Here is a 17142-nt window from a genome sequence, read left to right as displayed (position 1 = left end):
CCATCCCAAGATTATACCCATAAGTAAAGCAATCGTGATATATATCAAAGCTTCCACTTTTGTGGTGAACATGTCACTAAGATCAACTCAGAATTTTAAACAATCAATACAGAGACAACAAAATATCTTTAATTTTCTGTCTATAGGCAAACCTAAACAATCACTCTTTCCTATCTAGTCGATGTTTGAAGCATGGACGTTTAAAACATAACAATTCAAAGACAATGACTCACCCCGAAATTCCACCTCAGTTTCCGCAACTAGATAATACTAGCGTTTCGTGGCATCTTTAGACATTACTTGATAACATTCACTGATTCTGCGGTTGAACAACGTCAAGAAAACCAACGATTTAATCCTTCGATATAATTTTTTTCCTATAGTATATAGTCGATATTTGAAGCATGGACGTTTAAAACATAACGATTCAAAGACAATGACTCACCCCGAAATTCCACCTCAGTTTCCGCAACTAGATTATACTAGCATTTCGTGGCAACTTTAGACATTACTATATAACATTCACTGATTCTGCGGTTGAACAACGTCAAGAAAACCAAGGATTTAACCCTTCCGTATCGTCTCTGGTGAAGGAATCCGTGTGACAATAGCCGGATTCAGTCCTTTATATGTCATTCCACTAATATGTTTCTTACGTTCCCTTGGGTTTTTTCCATTGATGGCGGTGTCACACGGCATTTGGGTAGGAGATGGAAGCTTTCTTTTGGTTTCCTAGTTACTTTGGCTCTATTGTTCGGAGCCCTCAACCTAATGGGGTGATGAATACGTAATTAGGATCGCCTTTCGGGTCCTTTGAAGTGATGTGACGTGCAGTATCCAAGTCCAACGCTAGGTGGCGCAATAAATCCTTGATGGTAACGAATAGACCGGTCTTTCTATATACATTGTAACGTGCGTTTTGAGCGCGTTGTCTTCCCACTAAGTTTAAAGATCAGTATAATCTTAGGTTGTGGAATTGGTTTTAAAAAATGGCAAGAAAGAAAGGCTTTTCCTTTTGAACGGTTACAAATTCAACTCTCGCGAGATTTGAAAGGAAATGGATCGCGTGAGTTTGCCAAGTCATCATATATTTACGATGATGACTGTTCCATTATTGACTATAATGTCCCGGAATGTTCCAATCATCAATTTTTAATTGGGAAGGGGGAGGGGGTGTTAGACGTGATAGAAAGATAGATGCAGATCACTTGAAATACATGTATTGATTTATAGGAGTTGTCCAGAGACAATGCAAGCCTCTGCTAGTGACCACCTCTAGCAACATAAGGACCACCAGGCCATTGATATACAGTAAAACCTGTACCAGTGACCACCTCTACATAAGCACCACCAGGCCAATGATATACAGTCAAACCTGTACAAGTGACCACCTCTACATAAGCACCACCTGGGCATTGATATACAGTCAAACCTGTACAAGTGACCACCTCTACATAAGGACCACCTGGGCATTGATATACAGTCAAACCTGTACTAGTGACCACCTCTACATAAGGACCACCTGGACATTGATATACAATCAAACCTGTACTAGTGACCACCTCTACATAAGGACCACCTGGACATTGATATACAATCAAACCTGTACAAGTGACCACCTCTACATAAGGACCACCTGGGCATTGATATACAGTCAAACCTGTACTAGTGACCACCTCTACATAAGGACCACCTGGACATTGATATACAATCAAACCTGTACTAGTGACCACCTCTAGCTACATAAGGACCACCTGACCATTGATATACAGTTAAACCTGTACTAGTGACCACCTCTACATAAGGACCACATGGCCTTTGATATTTTATCACTAGACAAAAAAAAACTGTATTAAGCGACAAGTGACAGCCAGTGTACTGTAGCTTTTGTTCAAGTTAGCTTGAGTGGTCATCTTAGACAGGTCCGACTGTCCGTCTATAATATGCATGTAACAATTACATATAAGATTATTAAGAAGTATCTTATTATTTATTTATTCACACTCGTACAACATTTGCCAAATTCACCTTTATCCCTCTTTTTTACTTGGTTATTCTGGCTGTAATTGTTTCAATTTCTAAACCCCTCTAAATTCCTTCTGTGCATCAATTGTTTTGTCAACCATTTGTGGAAGTTGTCCTTGTCTATATCACAATTGTACGTGTCCATACACCGGGAAAATTCAGAAGCGGAACAAACATTATCGCAAGTCATGCCCAACCCAAGCTACATGCTCCAACTCGCCACGTATACATCACAAAGGAAATATTCAGCTGACTGCTTTTGTACACAAACCTTTACTCCCTGACTTCAGTTAACGTGCTCTAGGGCGAAATGTTTCGCTGCTTTTTCTTACATGGGAATGTCGTCAGGGTAGAAACTGCAATATGACAGCATTGGTTATTCTGTTAGTAGAGATCCCGATCGAAGTTTACGCCTGTAAATGTAAAGATATTTCCTTAAAGGACAGCCAGAATATTTTAACTTCGATTCATGTCACTTCAAGTCAATGGATTGGCTCGAAATTAAGGATATATAAATTTGGAGACCATCCTAGCATATTCCTAGTATCATATTCGCAATCTCTGTCGCAGGAAATCTCTAGATCTGATCACGATCTGTACCGGAAGAATTATCCAACATCACGATCTCTACCCCAACGTAAAGTGGCGACATATAAACTGTACATTAAACTTGTCATAGTTGATTAATACACAACACTCCTTTACTCTCAAAGCAGAGGAGGGGTTCGTGCAATTCCGGCTGGTTGGTGACGTGTTTTAGACGTTTTTGTCGGGCTTCCTACTTTGTCATTTTGTAAGACAAAAAAAGACGAAATAGAAAGCCCGACAAAAACGTCTAAAGCACGTCAAAAACCAGCCGGAACCCCTCCTCTGCTTGGAGAGTAACACTTATTCACAATATTCACATTGTACCCTGGTACACATGAAAGTCAAAGTTAGACAGAGTTACTGACCCGTATGCAATTTCGGTCTATTCCAGTGCGACAGACGTCGAACGATATTTCTTCTGCTCTGTTGGACTGCTTAGGACGTCACGTCTCGGGTACTGTGAACAGGTTCTAGTATGTTCCACTAGTATGTTCCCAAACCTAATAGCAGACGTGGCGTTTATCGCATACTTACTATTGTACGAGAACACTGGGCACAAAGCTGTACAAGCAAATGGTCTTGGAAACGATTGACGTTGTGATTTATATTTTGTGAGAAAAATATGTCCAAGTACATGTGCTGTGTTATTGTGAAGGTACAATTAGAGCTTTAGGGGTGAAGTTATCTTTTGAAAAATACCTTTCGCAAAGTCGTATTGGGCAGTAAGCACAAGCTACGTAATTAAGGAAATGGAACTATCGTCACAGAGTCGAGGTCTCCGGAGGGGCACCATTTCCCGACCTACGTGTATATAACACTGAAGTTGTGGGAGGATCTAAGCTTGATTAAGGTTTAAGGTCTAAGAGAAGATAGGTTTGATTCGGTCACACCAGGATGGACCCCAAGCTCTTGTAGTGGGTTCTTTAACTTGCTCGACGGGATATTTGTCTTAACCTCGAGCTCCACCCATAATAAGCGACTTTTTAATGTCCTTGTGTGCCCAGTTGAATATTGCGATAGTTGACGTTTTATCATAAAGTCAATAATATTAGATTCAGCTTTATCAAAAGCTTTATCAAAAGCTCTTTTTTTCTATTCTGTATTCACCTCAAATACACCATAAATCATATCCTCAGCATTATCCCTGCAACCACAAAGCGTGTAACTATTTGCTTTCGGACTTTGGACTGTTGTTCTTTCAAATCAGCCGAGTCTTCGGAAATCTCAAACTCCCATAAAGAACCAAGATAAGGACCGGTCTGATGACGTCACTTGTACCCCCCAAGGCCTGGACATGACGTCACTGGGTACTGCTGCTCAAACATAGACAGGCGAGAACACAAAGCAGGTCTGGTCTGGTTTCAGATTTTATTGACACAGAGAAAGCTGGCATGATGACATGTCTACCACATGGGTAGGTGACATACATTCCTCTGGTTCTCTTTTACCAACAATTAAGGTGCGGGGAGGGGGACAGTGCCTTGTGTCAGAAACCACTGCGCACTTACAGAATGGTTTTAGATGGCAAAGACTAATCTACACCAGGGCTATCTCCAGCTTTGAATTTATTTCCATCCCACTCGTTGTTTTCAAGCCCAATTTTTGTTGTTAAATCTGTCATTTTAAGCTTACCAAAATACATTTTCATCATCATCAAGTCAAGAATTTCAGATTTTTTGTTAAAATTTTTGTCCGTCTCAACAATAAAATTTTTGTCCTGGTGATAGCCCTGATCTACACAGTACAATTTCAAATAAACTACTCTCAAAGCAGAGGTTGGGGAAGAAGATAGTGACCTTCTTATCATATGCCTCATTTTCTTGGGGGAGAGAGCCGACATTTGACCCCCCCGAAGAAGGCCACAATTATCTCCAACAACTCTGCTAATGGACAATAAAATAAACGGCCTCCCCTCTCCGTTTGAATACAGTCACACACTCTATTCACTGACAAAACATTACACAAATGTAGCAAACATCGTTTTTTTCTGTGCTAATATAAATAACATGTTTCAATATATAAGTTACGTAGTGTGGCTCGTATAAAATACATACATTATCATTGTACAAAAAGAATGATACATTTGGTCCCAAAACGGGCTTACGTGGTTGTACTTTCCACTGGTTTTTCAATCAGACTTCTTTCTAGCAGTTTTCGTATATGAATATACGTTAAAACATTGCAAAATAACTTAAGATTTAATAAATAATGATAAATTAAAAAGGAATACCCAATAAACGCTTGAGCTCGGACATCTATGACAATCAGTCCATTACTTATGGTCACTTTTACAAATAGTCGCTTGGCTTTCTTATTGTACTTGCTATACATTGATTCTTTTTTTTTCTTGTGATATTGTAGCTTGAGTGCCATCCTACTTCAGTTCCAGACTCTACCTTGGTGAAGGTAGAGCCTGGAACTGAAACAAGCCTCGTCCCCAGTGTGTGTGACTCTCGATCCCAGGATACTATATTTGCTATGTTGGCTAAACTGCACTTGAAGTATAGCACCCCTCTTCCTAACACCACCTTTCATAGAAGTATTGTCATGATATGATAGCCATTTCCAACTGAAATTCAACTCATTTAACAAGTAGTAAGCGTTTTTGTAGCGCTCCGTCTTTTTTGTAATTCAAAATCAACCAACCACCAACAGTTTTGACTAGCCGATAACCAATGAGCAGAAGACACAGATCACGTGATACCTGGGATAAAAGACTATCTGGAACGTTTTCTCTACTTTACCAAAGTTGAGACATTAGCCCTTATTTAGAACATTTATGGCCGAGTATAGTGGCCAAACGTTTTTCTTTTTTTTCCTGAGATAGAACAGATCTCTTGCCCAGCAAGACTATCCTTCACACTTCACGATAAGTAAGAAGTATACATGTGAAACACTGGCTTTATCTCTAACGATTCTTCCAGCAACATTGTTTGGTAATAATGGTTCGGAAGCCGACCCATCGGCAGATTGTCGATTCTATAACCCCGTTCCAAGAGGGCCTTCATACCTCCCAGGATTCTGTGGTGCGCCTCACCACCCTTCCATATGGTAAAGTGGGCGTACATCCACGGCAGCTGAATGCGACTGGTGTCCGTGACGAGGGTGCCGTTGGCTCCGTTGCGTTCTGCTGCACTCAAGGTGAAGCACTGCTGGGCCAATAGCGTGCCGTCTAGGACATCGTAGGATGAACGGATCTCACCGAGTGGTCTGTACAAGCAAGAGCAGAATTCAAAATTAGTATTAGGATTTTTTTTGATCGTTCACATCATAATGAAAAATTGAATGATGAGCGAGCGAGCGAATGAATGAATGAAGGAAGGAAGGAAGAAGGAGAGGAAGTGAGAAGGGTAGGGTAACGGAGTGAGGGAGGAAAAGAGTATGAGAAGGAGATAGGGAGGAAGAAAGAAAGTAGAGTGATGGAGTGAGGAAGAGTGAATGGAGGGAGCGAATGAGGAATTCATGGAGAAGATAAAAGAAAGAGAGGGAGATCTGGAGATAGAAGAAAGATAGTGAGAGAGGGATTGAACGAGGGGGGATATGAAAGGGAGGGAGGGAGGGATTGAACGAGGGGGATATGAAAGGGATGGAGTGAAAGCGGGAGGGAGAAGAAGAGAAACATTGAAGAAACAAAACTGACGTAATGAAGTCCAACTTACTTCATGAAGCGTGTGTGAACGGGGAAGACCAGTGCATCCTCGTACAGGCCGAAGTAGTCGACTTTCTCTATGTTGGTGTATTTCACTTCTTCATACCCGTCCTTCCCTGTACTGGGCGTGAGGTTGAACGCTCCAACTCTGGAAAACACAACAAAGAACACATTTTACATTTCTGGTTCTGCATCTTACTACAGTACAGGGGATACAGTGTCAGTGGCAAGATGGTCTTGTGGTTAGGATTGTTTGTTTTTGTTTTTTACTTCGGTTTTTGACAGACAAGGACGACGTGGCACTGCACTCAAGTTTTTATAACTTATATTAACAGTACCACGTACAGATAACAACATACCCATCTTTATACACCTGGGCGAAGTGAGAAAAGCCGTGTTAAGTGCCTTTCCCAAGGGCACAACATCGGTGGCGTCAGGGGGATTCGAACTCGGGACCTCTTGGTTCTGGGCCGAACACCCTGCCGTTACGCCACACTGACGCCACAGGGAATTTGACTATTACCTTTCTTGGCTAGGATTCTTGAACTAGATTTTAAAAGGTTCTGGGTTCGAATCCCAAGCAGGCCCCGATGTTGTGTCCTTGGGAAAGGCATTTAACATCTATTTCCCCACTCGACTCAGGTGAAAATGAGTACCTAGCTTCAGTTAGGGACGTCCTCTTTGATGGGACATAAAGCTAAAGGTCCCGTGTTTGAGGAGAGCCACGCCACGACCAGGCTAAAGAACCCATCACACACATGAACGCGTAGGGATCCTTCCGGTGTGACCAGTGTGAGTGTTTCAAAACCTGTAGTCTATTCAGGTTGACATATTGGAAAGGTAATGGTCTCCTCCCGGCTGTAATGTGATAGGAGTCTGCATCGGAGGCTAGGTAATGGTCAACTGTTATGTTGATCCGGCCACCAAAGTGGTAAACCTCAACGAATAAAAGTTGTTCTAGAGTGTTCTATCGGCTCTTGAACTTTTGTCCCCAAAGGCTCGTTACGCGGCACGTTAGCAAAGTTATAAATAGGTAACGCAATATTTTCCTTTCACGGAGGTTGACTGTAACAGTGGTAACAGCATGCTTGACCACTAGTTTATGAAAGACCAAACGGTGTGAAAAAATGTTCCTACGGGTGTAAATTCCCAAAGATCACAGCGCTACTTACAGAAAACAAAGGGGCCCGGTCGTTTAGTATTTTCCGTCAAGGTGTAATACAATGCTCACTGTTTATATTGTGGTCAATGGGGTCCCTATGACAAGGCCCTCGCTTGTTCAGTAAGTGAAAACCAAAGCTAAAAATGCTTCGCATTGTGAGCAGGACTTTCAAAATAGGCAACCCAAAACGGTGTTTTCTTTTGGATGTGCCCTGAAAAAACAAGTTGTGGTTTGGTTGCGTCACTGCTGGTATAGTTCATCGCCCTTGCATTGACTAGCGTTCTTCTGGATTACACTTCAATGTTTTCCAACGGATGCTTAGCTTGTAAAAGTCGTTTATTTTGCTGTCAATCTTGTATTTGTAAGGCAAGGAGGCTTTAAACCAGAAATAAACTCTCCCAAAGCATCAGTATACAAGCTATTGTCGTGTACTTGATAGTGTGTGCTAGTGCTGGGAGAGGGTAAGAATTATGTTTGCTACTGCTACTAAACATCCACCTGAGAAAAAAGGATATGATACAGCAAATGTAAACTGTTTTAGATTTAAATTTTGATGTTCAACCAAAAAAAGAACAACAATTCAACAGTGTAATATGCATAATATTATTGGGTTATTTTGAAATTAACAAAGACGTAATGCACACTAATACAAAACGAGAAAACCACAAAGAATTATCAATACCTCGCTCGTGTATTGGGAAGGACGATTCAGTAGCTCTATTTGCATAAGCATTTTTCGCTCTCTCGGTTCAAAATCTAAACGAGCAGTAAAACCGAACTTTCAATCTCCAAGCAGATGTTGAAAGGAAAAATCGTAACCGACGTAACGTTTCTCAAGCTCGATCGGTTATATCTGGAAAAACCCAGTGCCCCGCGACCGTTGCTTTTTTTGCCAACGCCGAAAAACGCTACCACCTGTTAACTGTCCCTGAATCTAGGCCACGCGAATACCCCAAACCCAGGGCGATGTACAACACGTTTACTGGATCAAATTCCGTAGATCCGTTGGGCTGAGTTCGATCCTAGGGTCGGACATGTTGTAAGGGATCGCATTCGTCAATTCAGATGGTGACGTAAAGCCGGTGGCCCCGTGTATGAGGGAACTTCAGGCGCAAGCCTCAAGCGTCAAACCTCTGCACGTAAAAGAACTCAACACACTTTAATATCGAGAAGAGTAGGTATGACCCGGTGTGCTTGGCTAAAACATGAGCCGTAGCGAAGCCGCATTGCACTACCAAAGCACCATGCTTCACCTCAATTGATGATGACTGATTTATCTTTTCACCCCCTCTCTCTCCCACATTACACCGAGACCTTGCGCTTGCTCTTTGCCGTTCCCAACCCGCGCCACCGATAATAAGACCCGCCGCCTTCGGGTCGGGGTCGCCTCTTGGCCGCCGCCCAGGCCCTGTGACCCCCGCTATCTCCTCGCGGTATCAGTCTGTTTGCCATCAAACCACGCGGCCTTCTGACATTGAGAGAGACTACAAGGTTTTAACCAGAAACACGCATACTTCACTGTCGCTGTCAAATCCAAGGTTGTTCACCCCTGGTCTCACGCGGCGAGGGATTTCCTTCCCAGATATAGCTCCGCGGGATTCCCTCTCTTACAGTGTGTGTTTTGCACGAGATGTTTTTGAAGTTGCAACTGTGTTTTGTATGTCTTTGTTTATTCATTTGTTCACTCGTTCACAGATTCACTTTTTGGTCTCTCTCTTTCACTCTCTTTCACTCTCTCTGTTCCACCCACACACACACACACGCATGCACACATGCACTCACTCACGTGTACGTTTGCTCACTCACTCACTCACTCACTCACTCACACACACACAGAGACGCACGCACACACACACAAACACACACACACACACACACACACACACACACACACACACACACACACACACACACACTGACTTTGTTGCGTTGAATGAAGGACATGTTATAAAGTGTTGCATGTGTCCTTACGAAAAACATGTTCTTCTTCCTTTTCGGATAATTCCGGTCCAACAGGAAATTATATAACCCTTAGACTAAAGCTGTAACAATTAAGAAACACCACATGTGTGTTAGGTTGAACGTCCGGATGGACGAACCGACATGGGGTCTTGGCCTTGATCGTTGAAATTGCTTTCAATCGGTTAGAACACAGACACACAAAATTCAAAAACAGGCCAGCGCTTTCCTCGTTATCTCCATCTTCACAAGAAACGCAAAGTGGTTTTCCATTCACACAAACTTCTTTGAAAAAATTTGTTCTCTTGATGTTTCTCGGGTGAACTTGAAGCGCCCGAGATCAACCTTCAACTTAAAAGTTTAGTGGATCCGACTAGATCAACAGGTGGCTTCGATTTCACGAGCAAAGTCACGCCACATTTTGTTGATTGATTTAACTCATACGAAGTCTGACCCTAGCCAAGGGGATAATAGATCTAACAACATAAAACGAGTGAAGAAAACACGTAAAAATCCTTCTGACTCTTAAAACCAACGCGGAAAATATACAAATGTAATACTTTCAAGTTAAAAAGAGGTAAATGTGAGCATCTAAGTCTTTTGCTGGTAGGAATTGTACATGTAGGAATAGCTAAGATAGATCGCTTCCGTGACTGGTACAGAAATCGCGAATAATCTTTGAAAATACCAGCCTGCCCTTTTAAGTGGCGGAAGACTCTTCATGGCCAAAGTCCAACGTACAAGATTGTTACACTGTTGCTGATTGGTTGCAGGCCCTGAGAACGGTTGTTGACCGACAATAGCCTATCGGCGAAACCTGGAGACAATTTAGTTCCGTACGGTGCGCGGTAGCTTGGTAGTTATCTCAAAGTCTCGTCAAGAAAAATAACTATCACCTCCGGTAGGCTCACAAACAAGGCCGCCCGACTTGATAAGGGGCTTCTACAGGCCTTCTCAGAAGTTGTGCAAGGACGAAATATGATAGCCTCTCCCAGGTGGCCGATTACTAGGCTAATCGACAAACATTCCTAAGGGTTAACCTTGCATTCGCTTTGTACTATTATCTTAAGAATGTTGTCAGTGATTCAGATCAAAGAAATGGCACAACTACGCCTTATGTGTTACGCCGAAGGGCATACCGGTTATATAGATACAGATAGTATTTAAGTCACATGAACACGCGAAAGACAAGAATTTTGATTTAACATTATCTTATCTGGGAAAACAGAATTCAAATTAATAAACAGTAAGAGTTAGCCTTGTAGTCTGTTTGTATTATTATCTGAAGAATGTTGTCAAAAGGTGATTCAGATAAAGAAATGGTAAAACCTCGCCTCAAATTTGAGAAATCGCATGGAGATCATGCAGGAAAAAAAGAAGAACGTAAACTTTGCCATAAATTTTGATCTGGGAACAAAAAATTCAAATTCATCAACGTCACAGTTAGCCTTGTATTCTTTTTGTACTGTTATCTGAAGAACGTTGTCGAAAAGTGATTGAAGATCAATGAAATGGCAAAACTTCGCCTTTCGGTGATTAAGTCACACACACAAAAGATAAGAAAGTTAACTTATACATATTTTTTAATCTAGAAAATTTTAGTTCAAATCCCTAGCTGGTGGCCGAAACAAAATGCAGTGAATACGAGAAAAGGCAAGAAGAGTACTTAGAAAAATCTTCTGAAGCAGAACAAGGAATTCCAGCGAGATTCCGATGGGATGATTGATAGTGAGAAGGCTATTGCGTCAGTTTTTATCCGGGGGGCGTTCTTAGTCACTTTGAATGATTTCTTTAGACATAGTGACAGTGTAAGACCCATTTTTCTGACTAGATATCACATAATACGTCGCATTCCGGCACAGTGAGCGATTGTTTTGAGTCAGGCTTGTCCCCGGGCATTCTTGGTCATTTAGGTTAATTGTCCTGTCATTTGTCTGACAAAGCATCACCAAAAACATACTACGCTCAGACGAGGACATTTGTATGGTTCTTCTACTACTTCTACTACTGTAATAGGGAACGTTTTCTTTCTCAATATATGTGAAGGTATTTCGACGATGTTCAGTGAAGCGATTCTAGATTGCCCAGGCCATAGCGACAATGTAACAGTCATTCTGTCGAATATGTGTCATAATATGCTCGAGCTCAAACGAGGACAGTGATGTAATTGTGTTTCGTTTTTTTTGTGTGTGTGTGTGTGTGTGTGACAATCCAGGTGAAAGTTCGCCTGTAATACTACACTGGCCACCTATAAGGGGCGTGGCGGTGCTGCGATACTTCATCGGACAAAAGAAGGAGTATAGGGCTCTCTCCTTTAGTCACGTACGCCCACTAGCAACGGTGAAGAGACTACGATACAGTCAAACCTAGTCGGGCAACCACCGGGCGCTGCATGGCAACCGCCTCAAACCACGTTAAAACAGTCCCGTCCATTTTTACATAGTTAGTTCCACCCTGTCCTCAACAACCATTGAGAGGTCGCTGGATCCTAGCCTCTACCAGGCTCCTCGGATCGCTGGGAAAATAGTAGAAATTGGCCAAATAGCTATAGAGGGAATAGTATGCCAAGGGTAGTCAGCTATACAGATAAGGTCCATGGGTCGCATATTGACCTTCTCTGTATAGCTGACTACCATTGGCATACTATTCGCTCTATTTCAGTATTTGGCAAATTCCTACTATTTTCCCAGCGATCCGCGGAGCCTGGTAGAGGCTATCTTGATCCGTGTTTGACCGTGTAAAGTTGTAAACGTCTCAATGTGCGATGTGAAAATTTGCATTGAACATGTATTGTATCTTGTTCAGTTACCAGGGCTAACCCTCTGTAATAGCCCTGGCTGTATTTTGTTCTACAGCCAAATAGATAAATCAAATCAAAACTGTACATCTATATAATAGAAATGGGCTGGGTTATATATAGTGAACTATCGGGAGAATGCCGCCCAAAGTTTGTTCCGTAAGCCCCGTGACCGCGCGATACCGTAAATGCAGAAAAATTTGGCTGTGATTTTAATTCTCGGTAGGGAGAAAATGGAGTGGTTTTGAGTTCACGTTTGAAACAATAGTAGGGCTACAGTCACACAATGGAACGGCTTTTCGCGGTGGTTTACGAAAACCGCGAACAAAAAACCACCGCGAAAATTTCTGCATTTACAGTATGTCAGAGGGTGCCGGTCACCCGAAGCTCGCGCGTGCCGCCCTCTATGACTCATGCACCGCACAAGGAAAGTGATCGAATAACTCCACTTCCGTCGGAAATACTCGGAACACTTCAAGAAGACGTAAAACAAAACCTTCCGGAAGCTTCCCTTCTTTGTGTGGCGGAACAAAATGTTTATTTTATAAATATAAACTTTATTCATCAAACTCGTGACTCTTACTTTCCAAACTTTGTAACTATGGAGTTACAGGTGTTACGCACATATTGGTTTAAGCTTTCAAACACGTCCAGACAAGTAACAATCCTTTGGGATTATTTTGAGTGGGTGTTTGTTTTTTTGTTGCGAAACGAAACACAATACCTAAGAGTGTTGCGTTTGACAATCTAAACATTTCATACGATACAGTCAAACCAGTACAAGAAACCACCGTTACATACGAACCACCTGGTCATTGTGACCACTTTACATACCGTTCAAACAAGTGTTGAGAATCCTGTCTATAGAACACATTTCATTGGTCCCCTGAGTGATCGTCTTTGCGAGGTTTAATTGTACAGTCTATCTAAACCTTGGAATTTAATTCTTATGAAATAATTATCTGTCGGACAAAATGTTTTCTGGCATTATTATTGTTAAAAGTTCATGATTTGATTTACTTTGACTTGGTTTAGTGAAGGCATGGGGGTTTATTTCAGAATTTACTGAATACCAAGAAAAAGATCAAGTCAGGCACGTTATACAGGGAACAACTTCAAAAGGGGCGTGTGCTTTAAAGGAGTGGGCGAAATCTGAGTTTCTATAAACTGTACGGCACAGAATGTTCTACTTAATTCTCGAGGAAAGGAATTCTTCTTACCTGAACGGGTGAACCAAGTCAAGAAGCCGAACATCGGACAGAAAATCGTACACGTGTTCTTCTCCGACCTCGATGAAAATCTCTTCGGTGAACACGATCTCAGTCCTTCGGGAGAGAAGAGAGGTGAGCCCGACCAGGAGCGCTGCGGCGACCGCTAACTGAGCCGGGCTGAGCCCGTAGACTGACTTGCTCAACATGTTTGGTAAAGACACGACTAGAGAGAGTATAGGCGTTCAGGTGAACTCTTTGGCGTCTCGTCGTAAGTGAGCTGGCGGTGGAGTCGTCTGAAAAGTTCGAGGAAGTCTGAATGGGCTAGCCCGACCGGGGTTCCCCTATTTATGTCCCTCAACGTCACGCTTGTCACGTGACGTCTACGTCATAATGGTTACGTCATCTTCCAAACATATCAACAGAACCGGTCTGCACTTGCTCACGCAAACGCCCGATAGACGCTTCTGACGTTGGCGCGAGTTTACGAAAACAAAATGGCCGTACGTAGGTCTTTTGTTACTAGTATACCATAGTATATACTTTACGTATGGGGGTGTGTCAGTTCTTCCAAGTAATTGACTCGAAGTGAGAGCTATTCTCTTCCCAGTACTGGCAGTAGTAGGTTGCGGCGTGACTTTGCCATGACACCGAAACCACAGACTTTCAATGTCATATCAATTCGGGTCATGAGAGGTGTGTCAGACTGCACGTTCTACCCAGAATGCCCCGCGGCAAAAGGATGAAACTCAATTCAGGCCCGTGTTGCTGTTGTTCTACTCACCTGGTGTTATTGTTATGGATAGACCACTCGTCTGAAAAACATGTCAATCAAATGGTCAAAGTATACGCACATTGAACCAAAAGCCCTTATAGTTAATCTCCTATCTTTTCGCTTGGTTGGACCTAGGATAAATGTTTTGTGTTCGGTTGCCCGACTGGTCCTAGTAAACACCTGCCGACCCGGGTTCATTTTGAGGTGAGGGGGGCGACCGCTGGCAATTAAGGGACAGATTCATACAATGAATGAATGACTTAACGAATGGTTTAGTACGTCGTTGCAACACATAACAGATAATCTCTGTTCTTTTCACTTGAATAATGATCCGGATGAAACACAAGCTATCTGCACGCACACACTCACACAAGAGGACGGAAAGTACCATATTCGGCAAGAAAAAATACGAACGGTGATAAATCTAGGAAACGAGTTCAACAGAAGTGATTGAAACGTTGGATAAACTCAGGGGAGTTGAGAAAGTCATCCGCTTGCATGGAAAGAGAAGCCATCCGGACGTTCACTGATGTAAACAGTGACAAAACGTGACAAAGAATGGTGAAATATCCGGAGTGTAAAACACATGTAGCGGTATATCATGTCCAACCAACTTTAAGACCATGTGATTGTCTGGCCTGTAGAATAACATTGTCTATGTAGGGCAACAGTTCGCCTAGCCCAGCCGTTAAAAGGCGATGACATAGAGAACAGGAACCTCGTCTCATTAGAGGACTTTGTTGGAACACGTTTAGACCCCCCCCCCCCGAAATAATACATACATATAACTAATCAAAATACATAGTGCTGGGGAAAGTTGAGACCAATATGATCTATAAGATTCCTTCCCCATTTTCTTAAACACGATTATTTACAATAATATTAAGTGTAGAAACAAAAGAATGCCGTGACAACTATGAACTCAATAACTAATGACAGTAAAATATATTAACTAAAATATTATGTATGGAAAACAAAAACCTAACTGAAAACAGAAAAGTTACCAATTCTTGTCTTCGAAGAATGTAACCTTTCCTGAGGACACCTGAAAACGTGAGGAAGAAGAGATTCTGACATCTGCCACTTGTTAAGGTCGTTACCTTATTACGGCACGCAGGGCATCTAAGGTCCTTGTTTTCCTCCAGAGATCAACTCAACTTTTGTAAGATACACTCTACCAAGGACAGGTATGTTATAGGTCATTGTCACCAGCTGATCTTGAATATAAGGCATGAAACAACAAGCCCGAGAACAACTTAATTGTTGTAAGATGCACTCTATCAAGGTCATGTACTTAAAAGGTCACTGTCACCAGATGACCTTGAATATAAGACAAGACGCAACAATAAGAGACCAACTCAATTATTGTAAGATACAAACTATCAAGGGCATTTTTATCAACCTTAAATTTGTTTATTCCACGGAGAAGCTCAAACTTTTCATTTGTATATAAGAGGTCATCTCCCTCGCGGATGACCTTATATATAAGACAAGACACAACAGGAGACCAACGTAATTAGTATATGACTATCAAGGGCATGTCTGTTTTGTTTGAACCTCAAATTTGTTTATTCATGAGAAGCTCAAATCAGCCTGCAGGCCGCTTTTCATTTGTATATAAGAGGTCATTTCCAACAGATGACCTTGAATATAAGACAAGACACGACAAGAGACCAACTTAATTAGTATATGATACACACTATCAAGGGCATGTCTGTTTTGTTTTGTTTGAACCTTAAATTTGTTTACTCATGAGAAGCTCAAATCGGCCTGGGGCCGCTTTCCATTTGTATATAAGAGGTCATCTCCAACAGATAACCTTGAATATAAGACAAGACACAACAAGGTCGCTTGATTCGTTCCTTAAGAAGGGGTAAGGAAGACAGACATCAGACTTGGACTACTTCCATATCGCCTTGACCGTAGACTACTAATCATGCAGCGCACAATTATAAGTATGCAGGAAAACAAACGGTGTGGTATGGGTAGTCTCCTGCGCAGACTTTCTAGGAAGTCTCCGTTGCAGGCGCCGGCGTCCCCACTGCGATTTTTCAACTTATCGGGGCCAGGATCCAAAGCAGATACGGGGCCTCAAGCAGATACGGTCCCCAAGCAGATACGGTCCCCAAGCAGATACGGTCCCCAAGCAGATACGGTCCCCAAGCAGATACGGTCCCCAAGCAGATACGGTCCCCAAGCAGATACGGTCCCCAAGCAGATACGGTCCCCAAGCAGATACGGGGTCTCAAGCAGATACGGTCCCCAAGCAGATACGGCCCCCAGTCAAAGAACCTGGCCCCGATAAGTTGAAAATCGCCGCGGGGATGCCTGCAACGGAGGCTACTTTCTAGGTGCGTTTTCTTGTTGGGTGGGGGCAGTGTGCTACGAGCCGCAGGCCTACACATGACTATGCGTACAAAGCCTTTATTTTCTTTCGAATGCTTCTTTCAGCCACACGGGCCGCTTTTCAACAAGGTCGAAGTGGAGGGGGAGGGGTCACGGATAAAGAGTACAAAATAAACTTAATTTAAACTTTACGTAAACTATATCAACACAATCATAAATAATAAGTCAAAATTGATAATGAAATAAATGCTTGAAAACATCATTAGGTATATTATCAAGTCATTAGTCCATCATCAAATCCGTAGTCGTTTAGTCCGTATCAATGCCTGATTATGCATGTAGGATTTGTGCATATTGATGGACGGAGCCGCCCTAATGTGTGGCTGCGTGCGTCTCGTCCCATACTACTGGAGTAGGCCAGGCTTCTCAAGGATGCTTCTAAATGAGGCGTTGGGATGATGAGGCAGTCCGTTGTTTATGACTGGTTTATTGAATGAACTCTCTTTGCAGCCCAAGGGCTGAATTGCGAAATTCAGTACATCATTCTAACTAGGATGCAGAATAAAATACACAATTAAACCTCACTGTACATTAGAATCAATAACATTTACACCTAGTTGTTGTTAAAGCTTG

General features: G+C 42.3%; 1 protein-coding gene across 1 annotated transcript; it reads right to left on the bottom strand.

Annotated features, from left to right (window-relative positions):
* Positions 1-5350: 5350 nt before the first annotated feature.
* On the bottom strand, positions 5351-13707 carry LOC136421861 (uncharacterized). Its single transcript, XM_066409428.1, has 3 exons — positions 13401-13707; positions 6273-6410; positions 5351-5823 (listed from the first exon to the last, which is right to left on the bottom strand). Exons 1-3 carry the CDS (start codon positions 13595-13597, stop codon positions 5478-5480), a joined length of 681 nt encoding a protein of 226 aa, XP_066265525.1. The 5' UTR covers positions 13598-13707; the 3' UTR covers positions 5351-5477.
* Between the last annotated feature and the right edge of the window lie 3435 nt (positions 13708-17142).

This window comes from Branchiostoma lanceolatum, chromosome 16 (genome assembly GCF_035083965.1).
Source record: "Branchiostoma lanceolatum isolate klBraLanc5 chromosome 16, klBraLanc5.hap2, whole genome shotgun sequence".
In the NCBI taxonomy this organism is placed as follows: domain Eukaryota; kingdom Metazoa; phylum Chordata; class Leptocardii; order Amphioxiformes; family Branchiostomatidae; genus Branchiostoma; species Branchiostoma lanceolatum.
The sequence above is the reverse complement of the archived record's forward strand: the minus strand, read 5'-3'. Positions and strand labels throughout refer to the sequence as shown.